This window comes from Myodes glareolus, chromosome 9, assembly GCF_982192425.1.
Source record: "Myodes glareolus chromosome 9, mMyoGla1.1, whole genome shotgun sequence".
NCBI lineage: Eukaryota > Metazoa > Chordata > Mammalia > Rodentia > Cricetidae > Myodes > Myodes glareolus.
In genome coordinates this window covers 7,573,995-7,593,138 of record NC_142034.1, presented here as the reverse complement: position 1 = coordinate 7,593,138, position 19,144 = coordinate 7,573,995, and the positions used below count along the sequence as shown (strand labels likewise).

Below are 19,144 nucleotides of genomic sequence, written 5' to 3'. Positions count from 1 at the left end.
AAGAGCTATACTCTCAATAGAGTGTAAGAATAGTCATAGAATGGGAAGGATGTTTGAAAATATTATCTTTGAAGAGATATTACATCTGGAATATGTATGCATAAACAGTCTGACTAAGAAGTGGACAAAAGGGAGCTGGAGCAATGGTTCAGCAGTTAATAAAACCCACTGCCGTTGCAGAGGACCCAACGTGGATTCCCAGAACCTACATCATGTGACTCGCTGCCACCTGTCACTCTAGTCCCAGGGAATCTGATGCTTTATAGCCTCTGCTCCTAACTAAAGAATAAAAGTTAAAGGTTTTTTTTTTGTTTTGTTTTGTTTTGGTTTTTCGAGACAGGGTTTCTCTGTGTAGCCCTGGCCGTCCTGGAACTAGCTCTCGTAGACCAGGCTGGCCTTGAACTCACAGAGATCCTTCTGTCTCTGCCTCCTGAGTGCTGGGATTAAAGGTGTGTGCCACCATTTTACAATGAACTTTGCTTTTTATTTTTTAACTAGGCAAAGGACTTGAATAGCAAGAATGTGACAAGACGCCCAACATCTCCAATTATTGGGAAAACATAAATTAAAATACCTGAAGAATAGCTGTGATAAAAGTAACCAGACAAAAGACAATGAATGCAGATGAAGGATATGGAGAAATTAGCATGTTTACATCCTGTTGGTGGTAATATAAAATAATGCAGCCATTGTGGAAAATGTTATAGCGATCATTCAAAATAGAGACCATGGCCACAGGACCCAGTGATAGAACTCTCGGGCCTGCGTGCTAGTTACTTGCCTCACTGTGACAAAATCCATGATGGAAGGAGCTTAAGGAAGGCGAGGTTTATTTTGGCTCACTGTTTTAAGGGAGACAGTCCATCATGTTGGAGATGGCACGGCAGCAGGGGTAGATCTAGCTGTAAAGGCCGAACGATGAGCTACCTAGCCACACTTCATCCTCAGGAAGAAGAGAGAGAGATGAACCCATTGGTGCTCAGCCCACTTCCTCCCTTTCCTTGTTTTTATTCAGTCTGAGACCCCAGACTACGGGAGGGGGAGGGCCCACATTCAGGGTGGGTCATCTCTCCTCAGTTAAACCTCTTTGGAAGCACCCTCATAGAAAAGCTCAGAGGTGTGTCTCGCAGGTGATTCTAAACCCAGCAAAGTCAACAATCAAGATTAATCGTCACCACCAGATCCAAGAGAATTGAAGACAGCATCTCAATGTGATACCAACCTACCCACGCTTATTGTCCACGAACGTCAAGAGGTAATAACAGCCAAAAGGCCTGTTAGTAAATGAGTGGTATATCCGCACAGTAGGAGATTATTTCAGCATTGAACCTAAAAGAATTCTGTCATCTGCTAGAAGGTGGATGATCCTTGAGGACATGGTGCTAAATAGAATAAAGCAATCCCGGACTAAAAATGCCTCATGATTCCACTCAAGTACATTAGCAAAACTCATCGAGGGGGGGGGAGTGAAATGGTGGTAGCTAGGACCTGGTGGGGTGAGGGGTTGTGTGCAGTGGGCTTAGAGTCTGAGCCTTGCAAGATGAGAATGTTCTAGAGATCTGTTGCCTTTGCAGTGTGCATACCGGCTGTGTACTGTGCACTGGAAACCTCATGGAAAAAGCATGTTAGGCGTTGTTTTCCCCAACCACAGTTAAAGCAGAAGAGCCCTTTGATAAGAGACCATTCTTGCTGTGTCTGCCTTTCTGACTCACGCTGTTGGTAGTTACTCTGACGAGATACCCTAACCTGACTTCCTCTGCAGAGCGGATGTTGCAGTGCAGGTCACAGGGAGGACCCAGGTCGGGAGGCACATGGCTCTCTCTGCCTGCCTTGCTCTCTTGGCGGCTCTCCTCTCTCTGTTACTCTCCCCTGACTAACCTCTGGTTAGAACCAGCATGCCATGCATCTGTGTAGGCCACAGCTCTATTTAAGGGAGTGTGGCCTTCTGTTTCTGGCCCTGGACAAACACACCTGCTGGGAAATGCAGACCCAGCTAGCTCCTGTGGCGAAGTCATGGATGTCTGAGTTCTCTTCTCTCCAGACCCTGGGCCTGTCAGATTCCTCAGAAGTGCATGCTAGGGGTGGCCTCAGTGTCCAGGACAGACAGAGGGCGGATGCCTGCTCCAGGCTCCCTGAGCTCTCAAAGCATAGGCTATCTACCCGCACCACTGGGTCCCTTCTGTTTCCCTGTGCTTTTGTCTTAGACCCTGCACAAGCTTTTTCAGCAAGGGACACGCAGCTGTCTTTCTGCAGCTTTGGTTCCATTCCAGCGGTTCTCACCCTGGGCTGACCGTGGCGGGTAAAGGAGATAGGGCAGGAGAGAATGTAGAGGAGGAGCGAGATTCTGGTACTGCAGGTGTGATGACACCTGAGGGGGGACTGGGTGGTGTCCCCATAGTGTGCAGAGTGGAGATCATGCCTGGCCAAGCCCTCTGGGCACCAGCCTCACTCACTACCCACTGAAAACTTAAAGATGTTTCTGGAATGCGAGTCCAGACTGGGAAGGCACTGCTTATGCTCCAGTCTAAGGGGAAATGTCTTTGTCCAGAAGTTCAGAGTCCAGATTGCTGCTGAGAGTGTGTCTCCACTGTTCCTCAGGGATCTTCCGAGTTGACTTCTTCAGCCAGAGGACAACACCAGCCAAGATGAGCAAGGCAGGCACCTTCAGAAATACCAGGAGTATGTAGTGTGTCCTATGAGAAAGATACAGCTATCAGGGTCCCATGCCTTTGAATCCCATGATGCCCTCTCCCCAACACTGGGAAGTCAATAGCCAGCTCATCACAGCCTGATACTGAAGGTTCACGTCCTACTTGGAAGATCCCCCAGGGCCTTCTTCAAGGACCACCAACCATGAGGGCTCCTCAATGACTCCATGTGGTCTTAGTATGGTCTGTCCCCGTCCCAATTTTACATCAAAGGCAGGGTTCTCCTTTACATCCTTCAACATCTGGGTTATGTCTGCTTACTCTGCCCTCAACATTCACTCCAGGTTGACAAATCTCTCTTCCTGCCCTGCTTCTGTGATGAGACTGGAACCTTATGGGATCATCTCTTCCCTTGCTGCCACCAGGGATGGGTAGTGATGAACAAACAGCTCTACAGAGGAGTTTTCTGGTGGAGCTGGAATGGGACCATGGTGGGAGCAAGGACCAGGGACAGAGGTGGCCTTGGGACCTTGAATCTTGACTATGACAATCACTAGAACATGGGTTTGGCGTCCCCGTAGGAAGAACCCATGCAGAGGGAGAAAGGACTTCAGGACTCACCTCTTATGCAAGTCAGAAGAAATCACATATGTGTTGCTATCCACAGTGGGCATAGAGGAGTGTAGCTGGGAAGACATGGTATCTTTTCCCTCTAGACATAAGCAAAGATGGCCATAGGTTATGGAACAGATTGGGGGTGGTTCATACATGGCTCACATTGGCACCCCATCCAACCAGCCCTCACTGGGTGTCTTAGTCAGGGTTATTATTGCTGTGATGAAACACCATGACCAAAACAAGTTGGGGAGAAAAGGGTTTATTTGGCTTACACTGCCACGTCCTAGTCCATCACTGGAGGAAAGCAGGAGAGGAACTCAAGCAGGGCAGGAACCTGGAGGCAGAAGCTGATGCAGGGCATGGAGGGTGCTGCTTACTGGCTTGCTCCCCATGGCTTACTCAGCCAACTTCTTTCTCTCTTTCTTTCTTTTGTCTTTCTTCCTTCCTTCCTTCCTTCCTTCCTTCCTTCCTTCCTTTCTTTCTTTCTTTCTTTTTTTCTTTCTTCCTCTCTCTCTCTCTTCCTTCCTTTTCTTCCTTCTTTACTTCTTCCCTTCCTTCTTTTTACTTCCTCCCTTAAATGATTTTTCTTTATTTTTTTCCTTCTTTTAAAAATTTTCTGTGCATTGGTGTTTTGCATGCATATATATCTGTGTGGAAACTGGAGTCACAGACTGTTGTGAGCTGCCATATGTGGGCCTTGGGAATTGAACCTGGGTCCTCTGGAAGAGCAACCATTGTTCTTAACTGCTGAGCCACCTCTCCAGCTCCTCATCCTGCCTTCTTGTAGAACCCAGAACCACCAGTCCAGGGGTGGCACTGCCCACAATGGGCTGAATCCTCCCACATTAATTACTGATTAAGAAAAAGCCCTACAGGCTTGCCTACAGCCTGATCTTACGGAGACATTTTCTCTATGGAGGCTCCATCTCCTCCAGTGACTCCGGCTTGTGCCGAATTGACATAAAACTCTCCATCACATCAGGAGACCATTCTTCCCCTGGATTAGGAAGCCCCATCTCTCTGATACAGTCCTTTGGCTTCTATTGAACTGTTGGATTCCCCATACAGTCATTTCCTTCATCTTTTTTATTAATAGGCTATATGACAGGGAGATATGGAAATCAGGGAGGAGAAAGACTGTAGTTCTGGAGGAGGAGACACCCACAGTCTCTTTCCATTTGTTTTGGCAGGGGGATGAACCTCTGTGCCTTTCCATTCAAACAGTACCTGAGTAAGGCTCAAGGACCGATGATCCCAGAAACAAGTCTTTAGTGGCCAGGGTGGTGAGTGACAGAGGGACTCCTGAAGGTCGCTGAGCAAGAAGGCACATGCTAGCTAAATCATGAATGGTTCTGAGGAAGGAAATGTCACCGAGAAGAAACTCCGGGCGGCTTGTAGTGGGTGGCTGGGTCATGGATTCCTGAGCCCAGCTGGGCATGAGCATCTCTGGCTAGTCCTTTGGGCTAGCTCTTGACCCAGCAAACCCTTCTTGCAAAGGTTCCGGGTTTTAAGAACACTTGGAAGCTGAGGAGAACTCTGGGGAGCCCCAGTCCTTGCTGTCCTCCAAGAGGTCACAGTCACCATATAGGCTGGTGTCCCCTGTCCCCCTGGACACTTCAAGCTCAGCGTGGGGCACATTCTTTGGCTACTCTGTCTTTTGCCTACATGTCTTATTCAACCCACGCTGTGTCCCCACAGATCTTCTCAACATCCTCTGAGCTGTGTCCCTGGGGAAATCTTTTTGGGGGGTGATCCTTTCTGCACCTCACATTCCCTAGGAGGCAACTTCCATATCTCTCTCATTGTTTCAGCCCGGTCACCCCCATGGGCTAACTTCAGTGCCAGCGCTGTGTTTGCTTGTTGCCTTCTCAGGAGCCAGCGTGTCTGCCGGGCTGAGGAAGGTCTGAGCATGACTAGTCGGGTGGAAGTGGGGAGGGCTGCCTTTTGGGTACCAACAGAAGACCCTGGAGTCCCTCAATGAGGATGAGACAGGAAGAAGTCAGGAGAACCAGGGATGTCTCTGATTTTGATTTAGTAACCAAAGCCTCCATTTAAAGCATCTACTTAACACTTGCAAGCCTCCTGGGTCTTCCTCACCCCACGCTTTGTCTTCTGTAGTCAGAAAAAGCAGAAGTGGTCACCCGGAAAGTTCAGGCCCGTCAACGTGCCCAGAGTCACTGTGGTTTGGCCAGGCCTGGCCTTCAACCCTGCGGCCCTCCCCACGGATGCCTTAGCTCGCTCCCACTGTCCCATGTAATGACAGGGCAAGGGTACACGTCTTAGAAAACTAGAAACTTCTCAGCCTGCGGTGCTGAGGGATTCTTCAGGCATCCAAGACTTACTCAAGTCTCCAGGGGAAGAATGTGAGTTTCCAGGGCTGTGTAGCTCCAGGAAACTGCAGGGTAGCAGGGCTCGGCCATGGGTCCCAAAGGGAGATGTCTAAGCCCCAGCCCCACATAGACATCTACCAGTCAGGACTCACATCTGCTGAATTCCTTAGAGTGACCCCAGGAGCTTACATTGGTAAAAGTGTTGGACTGCTATTCTTCCTTACTTCTGTCACTGCCCTGTCCTATCTGTCTGTCTGTCTGTCTTTTAGACTACCAGTTCTTTCTTTTTAGTCTTTTTGGTCCCAAGCACCAGAACTTTGGGGTAACCCATAGGCCAATGCTTACCTGGGTAAACGGTCACTTTAACTCTGGTCCCAAGGTCAGTTCCAAATCTTTCAATACCGCACCAGTAAGTGTCTGTGTCATTTTGCCTGAGCATCTCCATGGTAACCAGGAGCGAGTTCTCTCTCCAGTTGTCCCTGATGGACAACCGGCCACTCTTCCTTTCTTTCTCTGACCCCGTGGTTCGAATGAGGACCCTGCAAGTCTTCCAGTTTGCTCCTCGACACCACCACTTGTTGTAGGCTTGCCATCTGGAACTATAGTGGCATTGAATGGTCACTGACCCCTTCTCTGGGCCTCTCACCCATGCTGGGCCTTGGATGGCAAAACAGCCTGGAAAACAGGAGGGCAAGATATCTAAGTCAACCTAACGTCCACAGGATTGGAGAAGGGTCCTGCTCACTGCAGCCGCCATGATCCACTTGGATCTTCACATCTGTTTCCTCACATCTGTTTCCTCTGAGGTCCAGTGTGCTATTAACCCCTGTATGCCTGTGCCCTGGCCTCTCCAGACTTTATCTCCCCAGGCCTCTGTATCATGTAACACTTCTGATTTCCGCCACCTTTTCCGTGACCTCTGGCCGCTGTTCTCCTCGGATCGCCTCCCTGCTCTGACTGTTCTGCTCTGTGACCTTTCTCTTTCTTCTCTCTGGATCTTAGAGTGGCATGCTGGGAAACGGTCAACTGTCTTCTATCTAGGCAATATCCCTCCATCTTAGTAACATCTGCCAGTCTCTGTGGTGTAAATGTCCCCCATTGAGACTGACATCAGGCTATCAGTGAGCACTGAACTGAGCTGAGATGTCTCAAACCAAGTCTTATGAGCCATTTTGGGCTGGTTCTACATGTACCTGGGGAAATCCAGGGCATGAGTTACTTTCCTCCCAGCTGGGACAAAACTGCCCGACCAGCAACCTAAGAAAGGAAGCAGGGGTTTGTTTTTGTTTTTATTTTCAAAATTCTGGTTTAAGGGCTGCATCCACCATGGCGGGGACTGTATGGTGGTGGGAATATGAGGTGGCTGGTCACATTGCATCTGCTGCCATCGGGAAGCAGAGAAGAATGCTGGTGCATTTGTGGTCACTGGGTACAACAGCCGCAGGAGGTGCATAAAGGATTCTGCCAGACCCCCTTGTAAGCACTGAGCTTACTCCACTCGGGAGCCACATTGGAGAATTAGCATCTATATTGATTTCTCCTTTCCTTCCGTCCGCAAGTGACTGGTCGCCAGTTCAACCAACTGCACCCTGGAAATGCCGATCTGAACCATCTTTATGTCTTTGTTATCACAGCCCATGGGACATCACGACAGAGCAGAGAGGGTGTGAACTTTGCCAGCAGATGGCCGCGTCTACCATGGTGTTATTGAGAAACCCTGGGGAGGTTACTTAACCTCGCTGAGCCTCGCTTCCCCCTGAGCACAGCTGCCATGCTCCTTTCAGTCAGATTCTGGCTGTTAGAAACCTCATGAAACTGTCTAATGCTGGATATTGGGCTGTTTGGCAGGAGTCGGCTCTCATACTTGGATCGTGGTAGTAGCATTCAGAAAGGTCTGGTACATCCTTCTTTCAGTTCAAACTGCTGTCGGGACGAACTGAGCCTGTCTCCTCATCAGCTGCACCCAGCATGTCAGCTACTCCCCTGCACTCTCAAGTGCACCCAGTATGTGAGCTACTCTCCTGCACCCTCAGCTGCACCCGGCATCTCATCTACTCCCCTGCCTCCTCTGCACCCAGAATGTCACTTATTCCCCTGCCCCCTCAGCTGTACCCAACGTATCAGCTACTCCCCTGCGTTCTCAGCTGCCTCCGGCATGTCAGCTACTCCTCTTCCCCTTCAGCAGCATCTGGCATGTCAGCTACTCCCCTGCCCCAGAGTGACTGGAAAAGCTTCATTCCTGCAATGGATGTCCTATTGCAAACTGGTTTTAGTTTCTCCATAGTGTCGTTCCTTGCTCCTCTTGTAGCCACCTGAGCCTTGCTTTCCCTAACCCCAATGCACCCTCTCAAGGCTGTGGACCAGGCTGAGCTCCTTACTAATGCCTCCTCCTCTTCCTGGAGCTTCCTCCTCCTGTTGGCCCCCTGGCCTTTCGTCTGGAGCCCAACGCCTTTATATCTCTTTCCCTAATGTCCTCAACAGGCTTCTCACGCCCAAAGCCCAGAGGTGCTGTACATCCTTTCTCCCTTTCTCCATCCCCAACCCCAGTCTTGCTCAGTGTCTTGGTCATGGTGGGTACCACTAAAGTTGTTAGCTATTTTTGTGAAGAATCTGTGCATAGTGGTCACGCACACAACCATCCTAGCTCTAGGATTAGTGAAGACAGTGGAGTGTGGGAATTATCCTCACCACGGATGTAACAGTAAACACCGGGAAAACTCAAAGGCCGCTAATAGGGAATTAGATTGGGAAGTTCTGATGTAGCGATACACAGTTAAAAAGCAAAGAGTATTGTCCAAACAATGACAAGAGTGATTCCAAAGCACATTATTATTAGATTATTTTTTTAAAGTTACCTAACAGGGTAGCTGCATGCCTTTAGCCCCAGCATGCGGGAGGCAGAGGATCTCTGTGAGTTTGAAGCCAGCCTGGTCTACATAGTGAGCTCCAGGCTAGTCAAGGTTATGTAATGAGACCCTGTATCAATAAAATAAAAGGGGGGTAGGTGGGTGGGTAACTGGAGAGATAATTCAGTTGTTAACAACACTGGCTGCTCTTCCAGAGGACTCAGGTTCAATTCTGAGCTTCAGCATGGTCATTTGCAACCATCTATGACTCTAGTTCCACGGGGGAGCTAGGAACTTCTTTCTAGTTTCTGCAGGCTCCAGGCACACACGTGATGCACTTACACACATTCAGGCGGAACACCCACACACATAATACAATAAAAATTAAAATTCCTTCTGTGAACAGTCTCAGCGTATGGCATCTTAGGAGTGTGAATGTGAGTGAGTAGAGGATCGTGGGGGTATGGACTGAGTGTGACTGTAAGCAGATGTGTGCCTTTGAGTGTCCTAGTGAATGTGTGTGTGAGAGAGAGCAAATGTGCAAGCTGCGCAGGGCTCCTCCTGTCCCGCTTGGCCTCTGGGAAAGCCTAACGTTGAGACGTAGAGAGCAGGCAGCTGGGAGCTGAAACTCAGACGCTAGCTAGGGCATGTAGGCATCCACAGCTGTCAGTCACCATTTTATTTTCGGCATTTCCAAACTCACGTTTAGCCAGTGTCCCCTCAGTGTCCTGCCCACTGAGAGCTCCCTCTGCATGGGTGTGCCACCTCTTTAAGCCTGTAGCCCTTTCCCCAAGCTATGCCTTCTCCATGGAGTGCCTACTCTTCTTACTGCAAGGGCTGCCAAGATCTGTCTCCTCCTGGGGCATGGAAGGAACACAGGTCCAGGAGGGCTTTCTGTAGCTCCCTTAGTGGTAGCCTCTCCCTGCTCTAAGCTCCTTCCTCTTCTGTCCTGTCTTTTTTCCCTGCCGCATTCTTATTCTAAAGTATGTCTCACCCATCAGAGCATCTGGGATTTCTCTGATGGCCACTCCATTTCTCCTTTCCCTTCACGTTCCCAGGTCCCAACATGTGCCTGGCATGATATAGAATCAGGGATCCTTTAGCTGAATGAAGCTGCAGAGCTTCATGTCCCTAAAAGCAGCAGGCAGCTCTCCCTCAAACCCAGGACAGAGCCCTCTGCCTCCTGCTTGGCAGCTGCAGTCCCAAGCTTCCAGACCCTAGCTGAACATACCTGGGAAACTGAGGAGGAGCAGAGTTGGGGATAGCCACATGGTCCTGCCTCCCTGCTTCACACCCTTGATCGACAGCCAGCAGCAAATTCAAATCCCAGCTGGATACACAACGCACTGGAGAGCCCAGCTGACCCCTTCTGCTTGTCCAGGTTGCCTGTGGGTGTCTTCCTTGTCAGCTTCCTTTTATAGAGTGGGTATTTCCTGCTGTCCATTACTCAGCACAAGATGCATCAGCTCTTTACAGAGCTGGTCACTCAGGAGAAATGAGGAGGTTAGGGAACTGTGACAGGCGAGCAGAGGCGGCAAGCCTGTAGACCAGTGGTGGGGATGGCCAGACTATCTGGCCTTGGGTTAAGGGGTAAAACTCTCTGGGTATTAGGTTCAGAAGTGATCTAGGCTATAATGATGGGCCCCAGCAGTCGGGTTCCCAGCTGTGCTTGGCACACCTGGCATTGAATACTGAATGCCCAGTTGATGGTGCTGTTTAGTAGGTTTAGGAGGTGGCGTCTTGTTGGAGGAAGTGTCTCGTTTTGAGGTTTCAAAGCCTCCTGCTCTTCCCAACACTCTCTGTGTCCTATTTGTGGCCCAAGAGATGAGCTCTCAGCTGTACCTGCTGCCTGCTGTCACGATTGCCTCCCATGATAGACTCCAACCCCTTTGGCATCATAAGCCCAAATAAATCCTCCCCTCTATAATTTGCCTTGGTCTGATGTTTTACCGCAGCAATAGAACACTAACTAATACATCAAAAAAGATAAAAGGATTGGAAAGAAACCAAATTTTGTTATAATTGAAATGTCTACATATAAAAATGAAAAGAAATTTCTAAGATTTTAAAAAAGTTGTCATATAGATGCACAAAATATCACTTAATAATAATTTTTCTTTTTGTGTGTGTGCGTGGTACTGGTGATCTAACCAGGGTTTTCACATGGTAGGCAAGCATGCTACCATTGAGCCATGTCTCCCTCCTAAAGACACCATTTAAAATAAAAATAAGGGGTTGGAGAGAGGATTCAGTTGTTAAGAACATTTCCCAGTCTTCCAGAGCACTCAAGTTCTACTTCCAGCACCCACATCAGGGGCACACAAACGCCTCTAACTCTAGGGATATCTGACGCTCTAATCTCACACAGACACAAAATTCAAAATAATGAAAATGCAATAATTAAATAACTATCAGGAGTGAGGGAGGTGGTTTATTAGGTAAGAGCTACCTCTGACCTTCATGGACAACTGCACTCAAACACACATAACCACACACAGTACGCAATTACATGTAATTATACACATATGTATACATATATATGTAATTATATGTGATTGTACATACATATGTGTAACTAAAAATTTAAAAATAGGCACTGGAGAGACAGCTCAGTGATTGAGTATATACTGTTCTTTCAAAGGACCCAAGTTTGGTTCCCAACACCTACAACATGTGATTCCCAACCACCTTAAACTCCAGCTCCAGGGAAATCCATTGTCTTCTTCTGTTGTCCATGGGCACTTCTTTTACATGTGTGTGTGTGTGTGTGTGTGTGTGTGTGTGTGTGTGTGTGTATGTGTGTGTGCCACACACAAATAATTAAAATAAAATCTTTTTAAAAATCTTGAAATAAAAATGCAAGTTATTCAAAATCAAATATAGCAAACATATGAACAGGTTTCAAAGAAGAAATAGTTTATTAAGACATTTTATTATTTATTTTAAATTTTGTTTCTTGTGTATATGTGTGTGTGTGTGATGTGTTTGTGAGCATGGATGTGCAACACAGCTTGCATGTAGAAGTCAGAGGAAAACACCTGGGAGCTGGTTCTCTCCTCCACCATCATTCTGGGCATCGAACCCAGCTGGCCAGGTTTTCACAGTGAAGCTGATCCATCTCACCAACCTTTAAAAAGGTATTTTCAAAGTTCCCGAATAATTGAGGTTACAGTCCAGGTCCATAGCTAGGAAAGTTATCCAAAAGGTGCATTTGATGCACTGTGCTGGCTATATTTTATGTCAACTTGACCCAAGCTAGAGTCATCTGAGAGGAGAGAACCTCAAATGAGAAAATACATCTATGCCAGGCATGACGGTGCACACCTTTATTGCCAACACTAGGGAGGCAGAGGCAGATGGATCTCTGTGAGTCCCAGGACACCTCTAGGTTGATATAGAGAGAATATGTCAAGAGACCATCTTGTGTTCTGTTTCATCACAAATGCAGGATGGGGGAGGGAAGAGGAGGTGGAGGGAAGAAGGGAGAAGAAAAGGAAAGAGAGGCTCTACCGTGTTTATCCACAGAAGGAAAGCTACGTAATTTTGTGCTGACCTAGCCAACCAGAGGTCAACACAAACAAGATGCACGTTAGAGCGTCAACACAGCAGTGTGCATGAACCTCAGAGGCACAACATCTAATGAGAACACCAAAGGCTTAGGAATGAAGCATGCGTCCTGAGCATGGCACATGCCTACGGTCTCAGAACTAGGAGGGCTGAGGCTGGAGAATGAGGGGGTGAAAACTAGCCTGGGCTACACTATAAGGCTCTGCTAATGAAAGAAAAGGAAGAAGGAAAGAAAGAAGGGACAAGGGGAGAGAAATGTAGAGACAGACACACAAGCACACAGGCAAACAGACACACCCACACCCACAGATAGACACAGACTGGTAGATACACCAACAGACAAACACACCAACAGACAGACAGATAGGAAGACAGACAGATAAAGGAAGGGAAGTATCTGATTCCCAGCAACCACATCCATCTGTAATGAGATCTGGTGCCCTCCTCTGGCCTGCAGGCATAACACTGTATATATAATAAATAAATAATTAAAATCGTTAAAAAATGTATAACTCTGTCCATATAACAATCAGAAATAAAGGTGCTAAAAAATATGCTTGGCCAATCCATGTGCATGTATGTGATAAAACCGTAAGGCTCGCAGATAAAATTCGAGGTTGAGGTTGTCACCACAGGGGTAGAAAGCAGGAATGTGACATCAGAGAGGGGGATCACCAGTATGGACCATGTTCTATGATTGGATCTGGAGAAGGGCACAGTGCCAAGCGTATTTCCATGTGAGGTGTGTGTATTTATTGGACACATTGCCAAACTGCCCTCTAAACATCTATGTCTGAACCCTTTGATTAGTGCTGTCCCCAGCCTTGGTTGGAGAAGCATCTCTCTGCTGTCATTTAAATGCTGAGAAAAAGTAACTATTGAGTGCTCAGCCCTAAGAGAGACATCTATGTCAACCCTCCCCACCCCCCCTACCCCAAGGCACCCCATCCTACCCTAAGGCACTCTTACCCTATCCCAATGCACCCCCACCCTATCCCAAGCATCTCCATCCTACTCCAAGGTTTGGTGTGGGAGGTCCTTCTGTCTATGTGTTGCTTTTATTGGTCAATGAATAAAGAAACTGGTTTGGCCTCTAGCAAGGTAGAAGGAAGGCGGAGTCAGGGGAAAGCCATGCAGCCGCCACCAGAGACAGAAGCTGGGAACTTTACCCGGTAAGCCACAACCACATGGCAATATACAGATAAATAGAAATGGGTTAAGTTAATATTTAAGAGTTAGCCAATGAGAAGCTAGAGCTAATGGGCCAAGCAATGATTTAATTAATATAGTTTCTGTGTGGTTATTTTGGTTCTGGGCAGCTGGGATGAACAAGCGACCTCCACCTACAAAGGTTCAGGAACATTATGTAAGAAAGAGGGAGGGGAAAGAACTTGACAGCCAGAGGGGAGGGGCTGTGAGTTGCTGTTTTCCGGCTGTGCCACGGCCACTGCACTCATGATACTGCAGCTGCGGTCACCTGCACAGCACCAGGACAGCAAGGTCAGTGAGCATCCCAGCAGGTGGCGCTGACTGGACACAGAGGTTATGTAAAGAAGAAGAAGAATGGAAATAGGGGGATAGACCATGAAGGGGGAGGGAACAACTGGCCGAGAGAGTGGGGGGGGGGGTCGGGTTGGAGGTGGATATGATAGAGTTGGGGTGTACATGGCTGTAATTATCTAAAAATAAATAAGATACTCTATTAATATGTATATGTATTTATTGGGCACATTCTTTCATGTGCTTGGCACAGCACAAAGAATCTTCTAAGACATCTCAGTATTCTCAGAAGCACAGAATGTCCTCTGTCACCAGGGGAGCTGTGTGCGGGGACATGGACAGGGCTTAGTTGTCAACAGACGTCACTGTTTCTCCTAATCGTGGCGATGCCGCTTCTCCAAAGAGTGCCTCTGAGGTCTGTTCACCCAGAGGACCGCACTGAGCATGCTCAAAAGCAGGGGCAGCTCTAGAAAGACCAGGAGCTGGAAGTAGATGCTGCTCATCAGGGACCTGTGGGGGACAAGGTCACAATAAAGTACCTTCCCAGAATGCAGCGCGGGTGCCCTTTACCATCCCTGTCTCTTTCACCCAGGTGTGTGTCCACGTGCTCTTTTCAGGGACAAGAGACCCCTACCCAATCAGACAGTGTGACCGATTGCCTTGCACTGTGGGCCTGGCCCACTCTCTAGGACAACCCCATGAACCTCAACTCCCAAAGCCTGTAACAAGGCAGGCGTGCCCAGCCCCCCAACGAGGCCCCAGCTCTTCTTTAACTTGAGCCTCCCCTTTTCCTACTAGGGGCAGTTATTTTATTATTTTGTCATTTGGTTTTGTTTTTTTGAAACAAAGTCTCTCTATTATGTAGCCCTCGCTGTCCTGGAATTTACACTGTAGACCAGGCTGGCCTTGAACTCACAGAGATCCACCTGCCTCTGCCTACTAAGCACTGGGATTGAAGACTTGTGCTAGCAAACCCCGTGTCTATATTTATTCTAATTAGTTAATTTATTTGTGTGTGTTTATGTTCATCTGTGTGTATGTTCATCTGTGCATATGAGGTGCACATGTGTGCACATGAATGTGGAGACCTGAGGATAACCTTGGAAGCCGTTTCTCAAGAATCATTACCCTTTATGTTTGTTTTGAGTCTGGTCTCACTGTATCCCACTGGCTAGAATGGAATTTGCTGTGTAGTCCAGGCTGGTCTTAAGCTCAGAGATTGATAACTTTGCTCCCAAGTGTAGGGACTAAAAGCAGGAGCCACCATGCCTGGTCCATCTCTCTTCTTTTCTGACAGGATCTCTCATTGGCCTGGAGCTTGCCACAGAAGCTAGGCTGGCTATTCAGTGAGTCTCAGTCATGGTCCTGTCTTCACCTCCAGAGCTCAGGTATTTCAAGTGTACGCCACCATGCCTGACATGTGCGTGCTGTGACTCGAACTCAGATCCTTGTGTTTGCAAGACGAGAACTTTACCAACAGAGCCGTCTTCCCAGGCTCTGGATGTGAAACTAACTCCGTCTCAGCAGGTCTGTGTCTGGGTGTCATTGCTGTGTTCCAATCTTTACAAGAGCAACTGGCACTCACAAGACATCCCCCTTCCCCAGGTCAGTGTGGGATTAGGAGATGCAGGAGATGCCCAAGGAGGGGATGCAAACCCGCTCCCTCCACCCTCTCAGCATTACCCCCCCCACACACAATCCAGAGACCTCAGGGATATGGGTTCCTTACCGAGGTTGTAGGCTGGGACCAGGAGTTGTGTCCTCTGTGGTCACGCTGGGCTGAGTGTGCACTGGTGAGGATGTGGGAGATGTCAGGGTATTTGTTCTGTTACCAGGGATACGGTCTATGATAGTAGCAAAAAATGGAAACACAAGATAGTCCCAGTGACCTCTACTCCACCTCCTACCCACTGAAACCTCTGCAGTTCTGCTTCACACAGATTAACAGGAACAAGGTGAACAGCTGTCTTTTAGCCCATAAAACTCATGACCACACCAAGACCTGGTCAGGGCTTCCATTCCCAGCCCTTCCCATGGAGCAGTGTGGCTGGTTGGCACCTTCAAACTCGAGGCCAGCCTTCCTACAGAGGATAGTTTAGTGTCAGTGTCAAGACACATGTTACCAGGTCCCAGCTGGCCTCAGTCCCACCTTTGCCTCCTTGTCTTCCATCCTTGTGGGGACAGACACAGACGGGTGGGACCCTGTGTGCCTGGCCCACTCATTCCCAGACTGTCAGCCAGACAGCCCACTGGGCAGTCATCTCTGAGGCTTAGCCAGACGGAAAGTTCTAGAAAGGCAGATGCTTGAAGGACCCTGTGGAGAGTGGCCTCTACTGTGGAGAACGAGTAATACCAGTAGATTTGGTTGCGCACTCCTCAGTGTGAACCCACAGAGGATGCTGGAGGGAAGTTTATGTGAGGGAGAAACCAACACTGAGAACTAGAACAGGAATCTGGGTGTGGGGATGCCAGTGTGGGAGAGGCAGAGCCAGGATGATCAGTCATCAGGACAAACCCCACTACACAGTGAGTTTGTGGCCAACCTGGGCTACACAGTCCCTCTCTCAGAAAATAAAATAAAAACTGACCGAGCACTTCAGCCCTTCAGCCCCGCCACCACCCTGGTCTTATGAAAGAGATGCACAAGTTGGGGTTCTATGACCAAGGGAACCTCCGTAAGGGGAAAGTGGAATGCAGGCGTGGAGAACATTGGGACCAAAGTAGCTGAGTCCCCGTTCACCTCTGCCTGGGTAGGGCCACTTTTGGGGGGATTCTCTGAGTTTCTTCCTGCAGGAAATGGTTCCTGGGAAAGGGGAACACAGGGGAACTTGGAGGAGTTGAATGGATTCCTCAGGGATCAAGAACCCCGATATACAATCTAGACTCTTTCTTGTGTCTCCAGTTCCTCTCAGAAGCCCCAGAACTACTGTGATGAAGTTGGTCCCTCAGGGCCTCCATGGAAGGGAAGTGTCCACTCAGTCCCAGGCCAGAGCAGCCCTTGATGGAGGGAGCAGATGTGCTGGGGTTCTGTTCCCACATGGAGATGGGGACCGGACCAAATGAGACCTGGGAGAGAGGATGTGCCTCCAATCGGGACAGGAAGTAACAAAGAACCAGACATTCAGGGCCTGTCTCTAGAAAGGTTCAGGCTTGAGACTGTCACATGGGACACACAGAGAATCTCCAACAGGGTCTGATGAGACAACTCAGTGGGTGAAGACCCTTGCTTGCCAAGCCTGATGACCTGAGTTTGAGTCCCTGGACCCACACTGTGGAAAACAAAACTAAGTCCAAGAAATTCTCCTCTGACTGGCACACACCATGGACAAGTCTGGTAAGTAAGTAAGTAAGTAAGTAAGTAAGTAAGTAAGTAAATAAATTTACTGAAGAGAGTTTCTAAGAAGTCAGGTTCCCCACTGTGCCAGTGTGTGCATGCACACGCATGTACTGGTGTACATACGCTATCACACACCACCCATGCTCTCACAATGGCACATGTGGACTCACACTCCCTGTGTCTGCGTCACTGATTCACCAAGCTCACCATGCTACTGTATCTAGCTTCCTTCTTTCGTGACGGAATGACAGACCTGGACACAGGATGCTAGGGGATTAAGGGGGCTTACCTGGTACTACAGACACCACAACATTAAAGGAGGCATCAAACCCAAGCAAGGGGCCATGATAGATAAACGGTATATCCACTCCACACATGTAGGTGCCTGCATCCTCCAGGGTGAGGTTCTCCAAGGTCACCGTGAAGGTGAGGGTGGCTGGATGGTCCCTGATGGACACTCGGCCACTCCTAGTTTCATTTGAGCCTCTGGTCTTGACAATATCATTACATTCCACCAGCGATGGCGCTCTGCACCAGTATTTGGCATTACTCTTGTATTTCTCCCCATACTGACACCGCACACTCAGGGATTCCCCCACGGCGCCTGTCACGTTGCTGGGGCCACGCAGAGGGACACAGCCTGGAAAACACAAACACCATTTCTGTACCCTCACAGCTGGATGGGGGTCAGGCCACCCTTGGTCAGGTCTTAGAGAGCTCTGGTCTGGAGGAAGCAATGAGAAAGGAGACAGTCTTTGTCCGACCAGAAGTTAGAACTGAGGTCAGCACTTCTGTTGTCCATAAGAGAGGGCCGGAGGGGGCTTATCCCTGGAGAAAGGAAAGATCCAGGAACAAACAACTCTCTCTCTCTCTCTCTCTCTCTCTCTCTCTCTCTCTCTCTGTGTGTGTGTGTGTGTGTGTGTGAGAGAGAGAGAGAGAGAGACAGAGAGACAGAGAGACAGAGAGAGAGACAGAGACAGAGACACAGAGACAGAGAGAGAAAAAGGGAGGGAGAGGGAGAGAGACTTTACTTATGTACCTATATGTGTATATATTTCTGTGGGTGGCACAAGTGCCTTAGTGGGATTGAGTGCTTCTGTGTGTTTGGTATGCACACACATGTACACAGATACATGTGTGTACAGTAGAGACTGTGCGGTTCTGTGGCAATGACTTCGCAGCTAACCCTCTCAGCAGGTCCTGACTGTCTCAGGTGTGGCTGACATGACTGTACTGAGCCTGACCACCCTGTGAGACCAGGCTGCCCACTCCTGCCCACCCCCACTCTCTCGCATTCTCTCTAAGCCCCATCTCCCTCTGCTGGCAGCTCTCGCCCACCTCCCATCCCACTGTCATGCCCTCTCACTTACACCAGGAGCTCCCCTTTCAAAGCTGAAATCCCCCACCCTGTCCCCGTGCTCACCTGGGACCTGAAAGAGGAGCAGAGCTGAAGGCAGCCACACGCCCAGCACTCTCGGGGTCATTTCTTCAGCTCAGATGTCTCCTGCACACACACCAAGTCTAAGAGAAGAGAAGGGACGCCTCCTTCTAGAATGTACAATGCACAAGTGCCTTGTTCTCCTTTCTGTCCTCTGCCTCCTGGTCCCGTGTGTGGCCCCAGATGAACCGGTACAGGAAGTGCTCTGAAGATGCTCCAGGTGCTAGGGGCACTTGTTCTTATCACTCCCACCTAGTGAGGGACATATCCATGGTCACCTGAGAATGTCACCTGCCTCCTAGTCCTCAGCTAAGGGCTTCTTAACCTTCCCAGTCCTGGCACAGCCCGGAGAGCATTTCCTTTTGTGTTCATGCTGCAGAACCTCTGTGACATGTCACTTCCTGACTGGACTTGTGAGCTGACCGTCTTCTCTTGCTCCATCTCTGTGAGCACGGAGGAACCATCTCCTCCCAATAGTCAGCTTAGCCATCCACAGCGTGCTCTGAGTCCAGGGGTCTCCGGCTCCATTTCTGGCTTCACACAGCTGGTCAAGCTTACACTGTGATCCTGATTCCTTAATCAGAGTTCACCTTGATGCTGAGTCCCCCAACAAAGGGTACAGACCTGTAGGTCACAACTCTTGCTCCCTGTCCATCTTATTCTGATTGGCTGTTGTTCATTTGTTTGTGTCAGCTTCTCTAGCTCTGGTTGGCCCCTACACAGCTAAGGATGACCTTGAATTGATCCTCCTGCTTCCACCTACAAAAAGAGGAATAACCCCATGTATCTTATCAGATCACTATGGTTTGAAACTAGAAGTCAACAGCAATACTAATTCCAGAAAGCCCACAAACACACGG

General features: G+C 48.9%; 2 protein-coding genes across 3 annotated transcripts; both read right to left on the bottom strand.

The window, feature by feature from the left end:
- Positions 1-632: 632 nt before the first annotated feature.
- On the bottom strand, positions 633-9,994 carry Cd300lb (CD300 molecule like family member b). The gene is made up of 4 exons (XM_087909810.1): positions 9,674-9,994; positions 5,942-6,271; positions 3,270-3,360; positions 633-2,693 (listed from the first exon to the last, which is right to left on the bottom strand). The coding sequence occupies exons 1-4, from the start codon at positions 9,711-9,713 to the stop codon at positions 2,525-2,527; spliced, it is 630 nt and encodes a 209-aa protein (XP_087765936.1). The 5' UTR covers positions 9,714-9,994; the 3' UTR covers positions 633-2,524.
- Positions 9,995-13,711: 3,717 nt separating this feature from the next.
- Positions 13,712-18,680, bottom strand: Cd300c (CD300c molecule). 2 transcript variants are annotated; one of them, XM_087909809.1, is made up of 4 exons: positions 18,270-18,680; positions 17,136-17,486; positions 15,239-15,299; positions 13,712-14,019 (listed from the first exon to the last, which is right to left on the bottom strand). In XM_087909809.1, the coding sequence occupies exons 1-4, from the start codon at positions 18,328-18,330 to the stop codon at positions 13,884-13,886; spliced, it is 609 nt and encodes a 202-aa protein (XP_087765935.1). In that variant the 5' UTR covers positions 18,331-18,680; the 3' UTR covers positions 13,712-13,883. The 2 variants fall into 2 exon arrangements, with proteins under 2 accessions (XP_087765935.1, XP_087765933.1); XM_087909807.1 differs by having other exon boundaries at positions 15,239-15,353; positions 18,270-18,675.
- Positions 18,681-19,144: the final 464 nt, after the last annotated feature.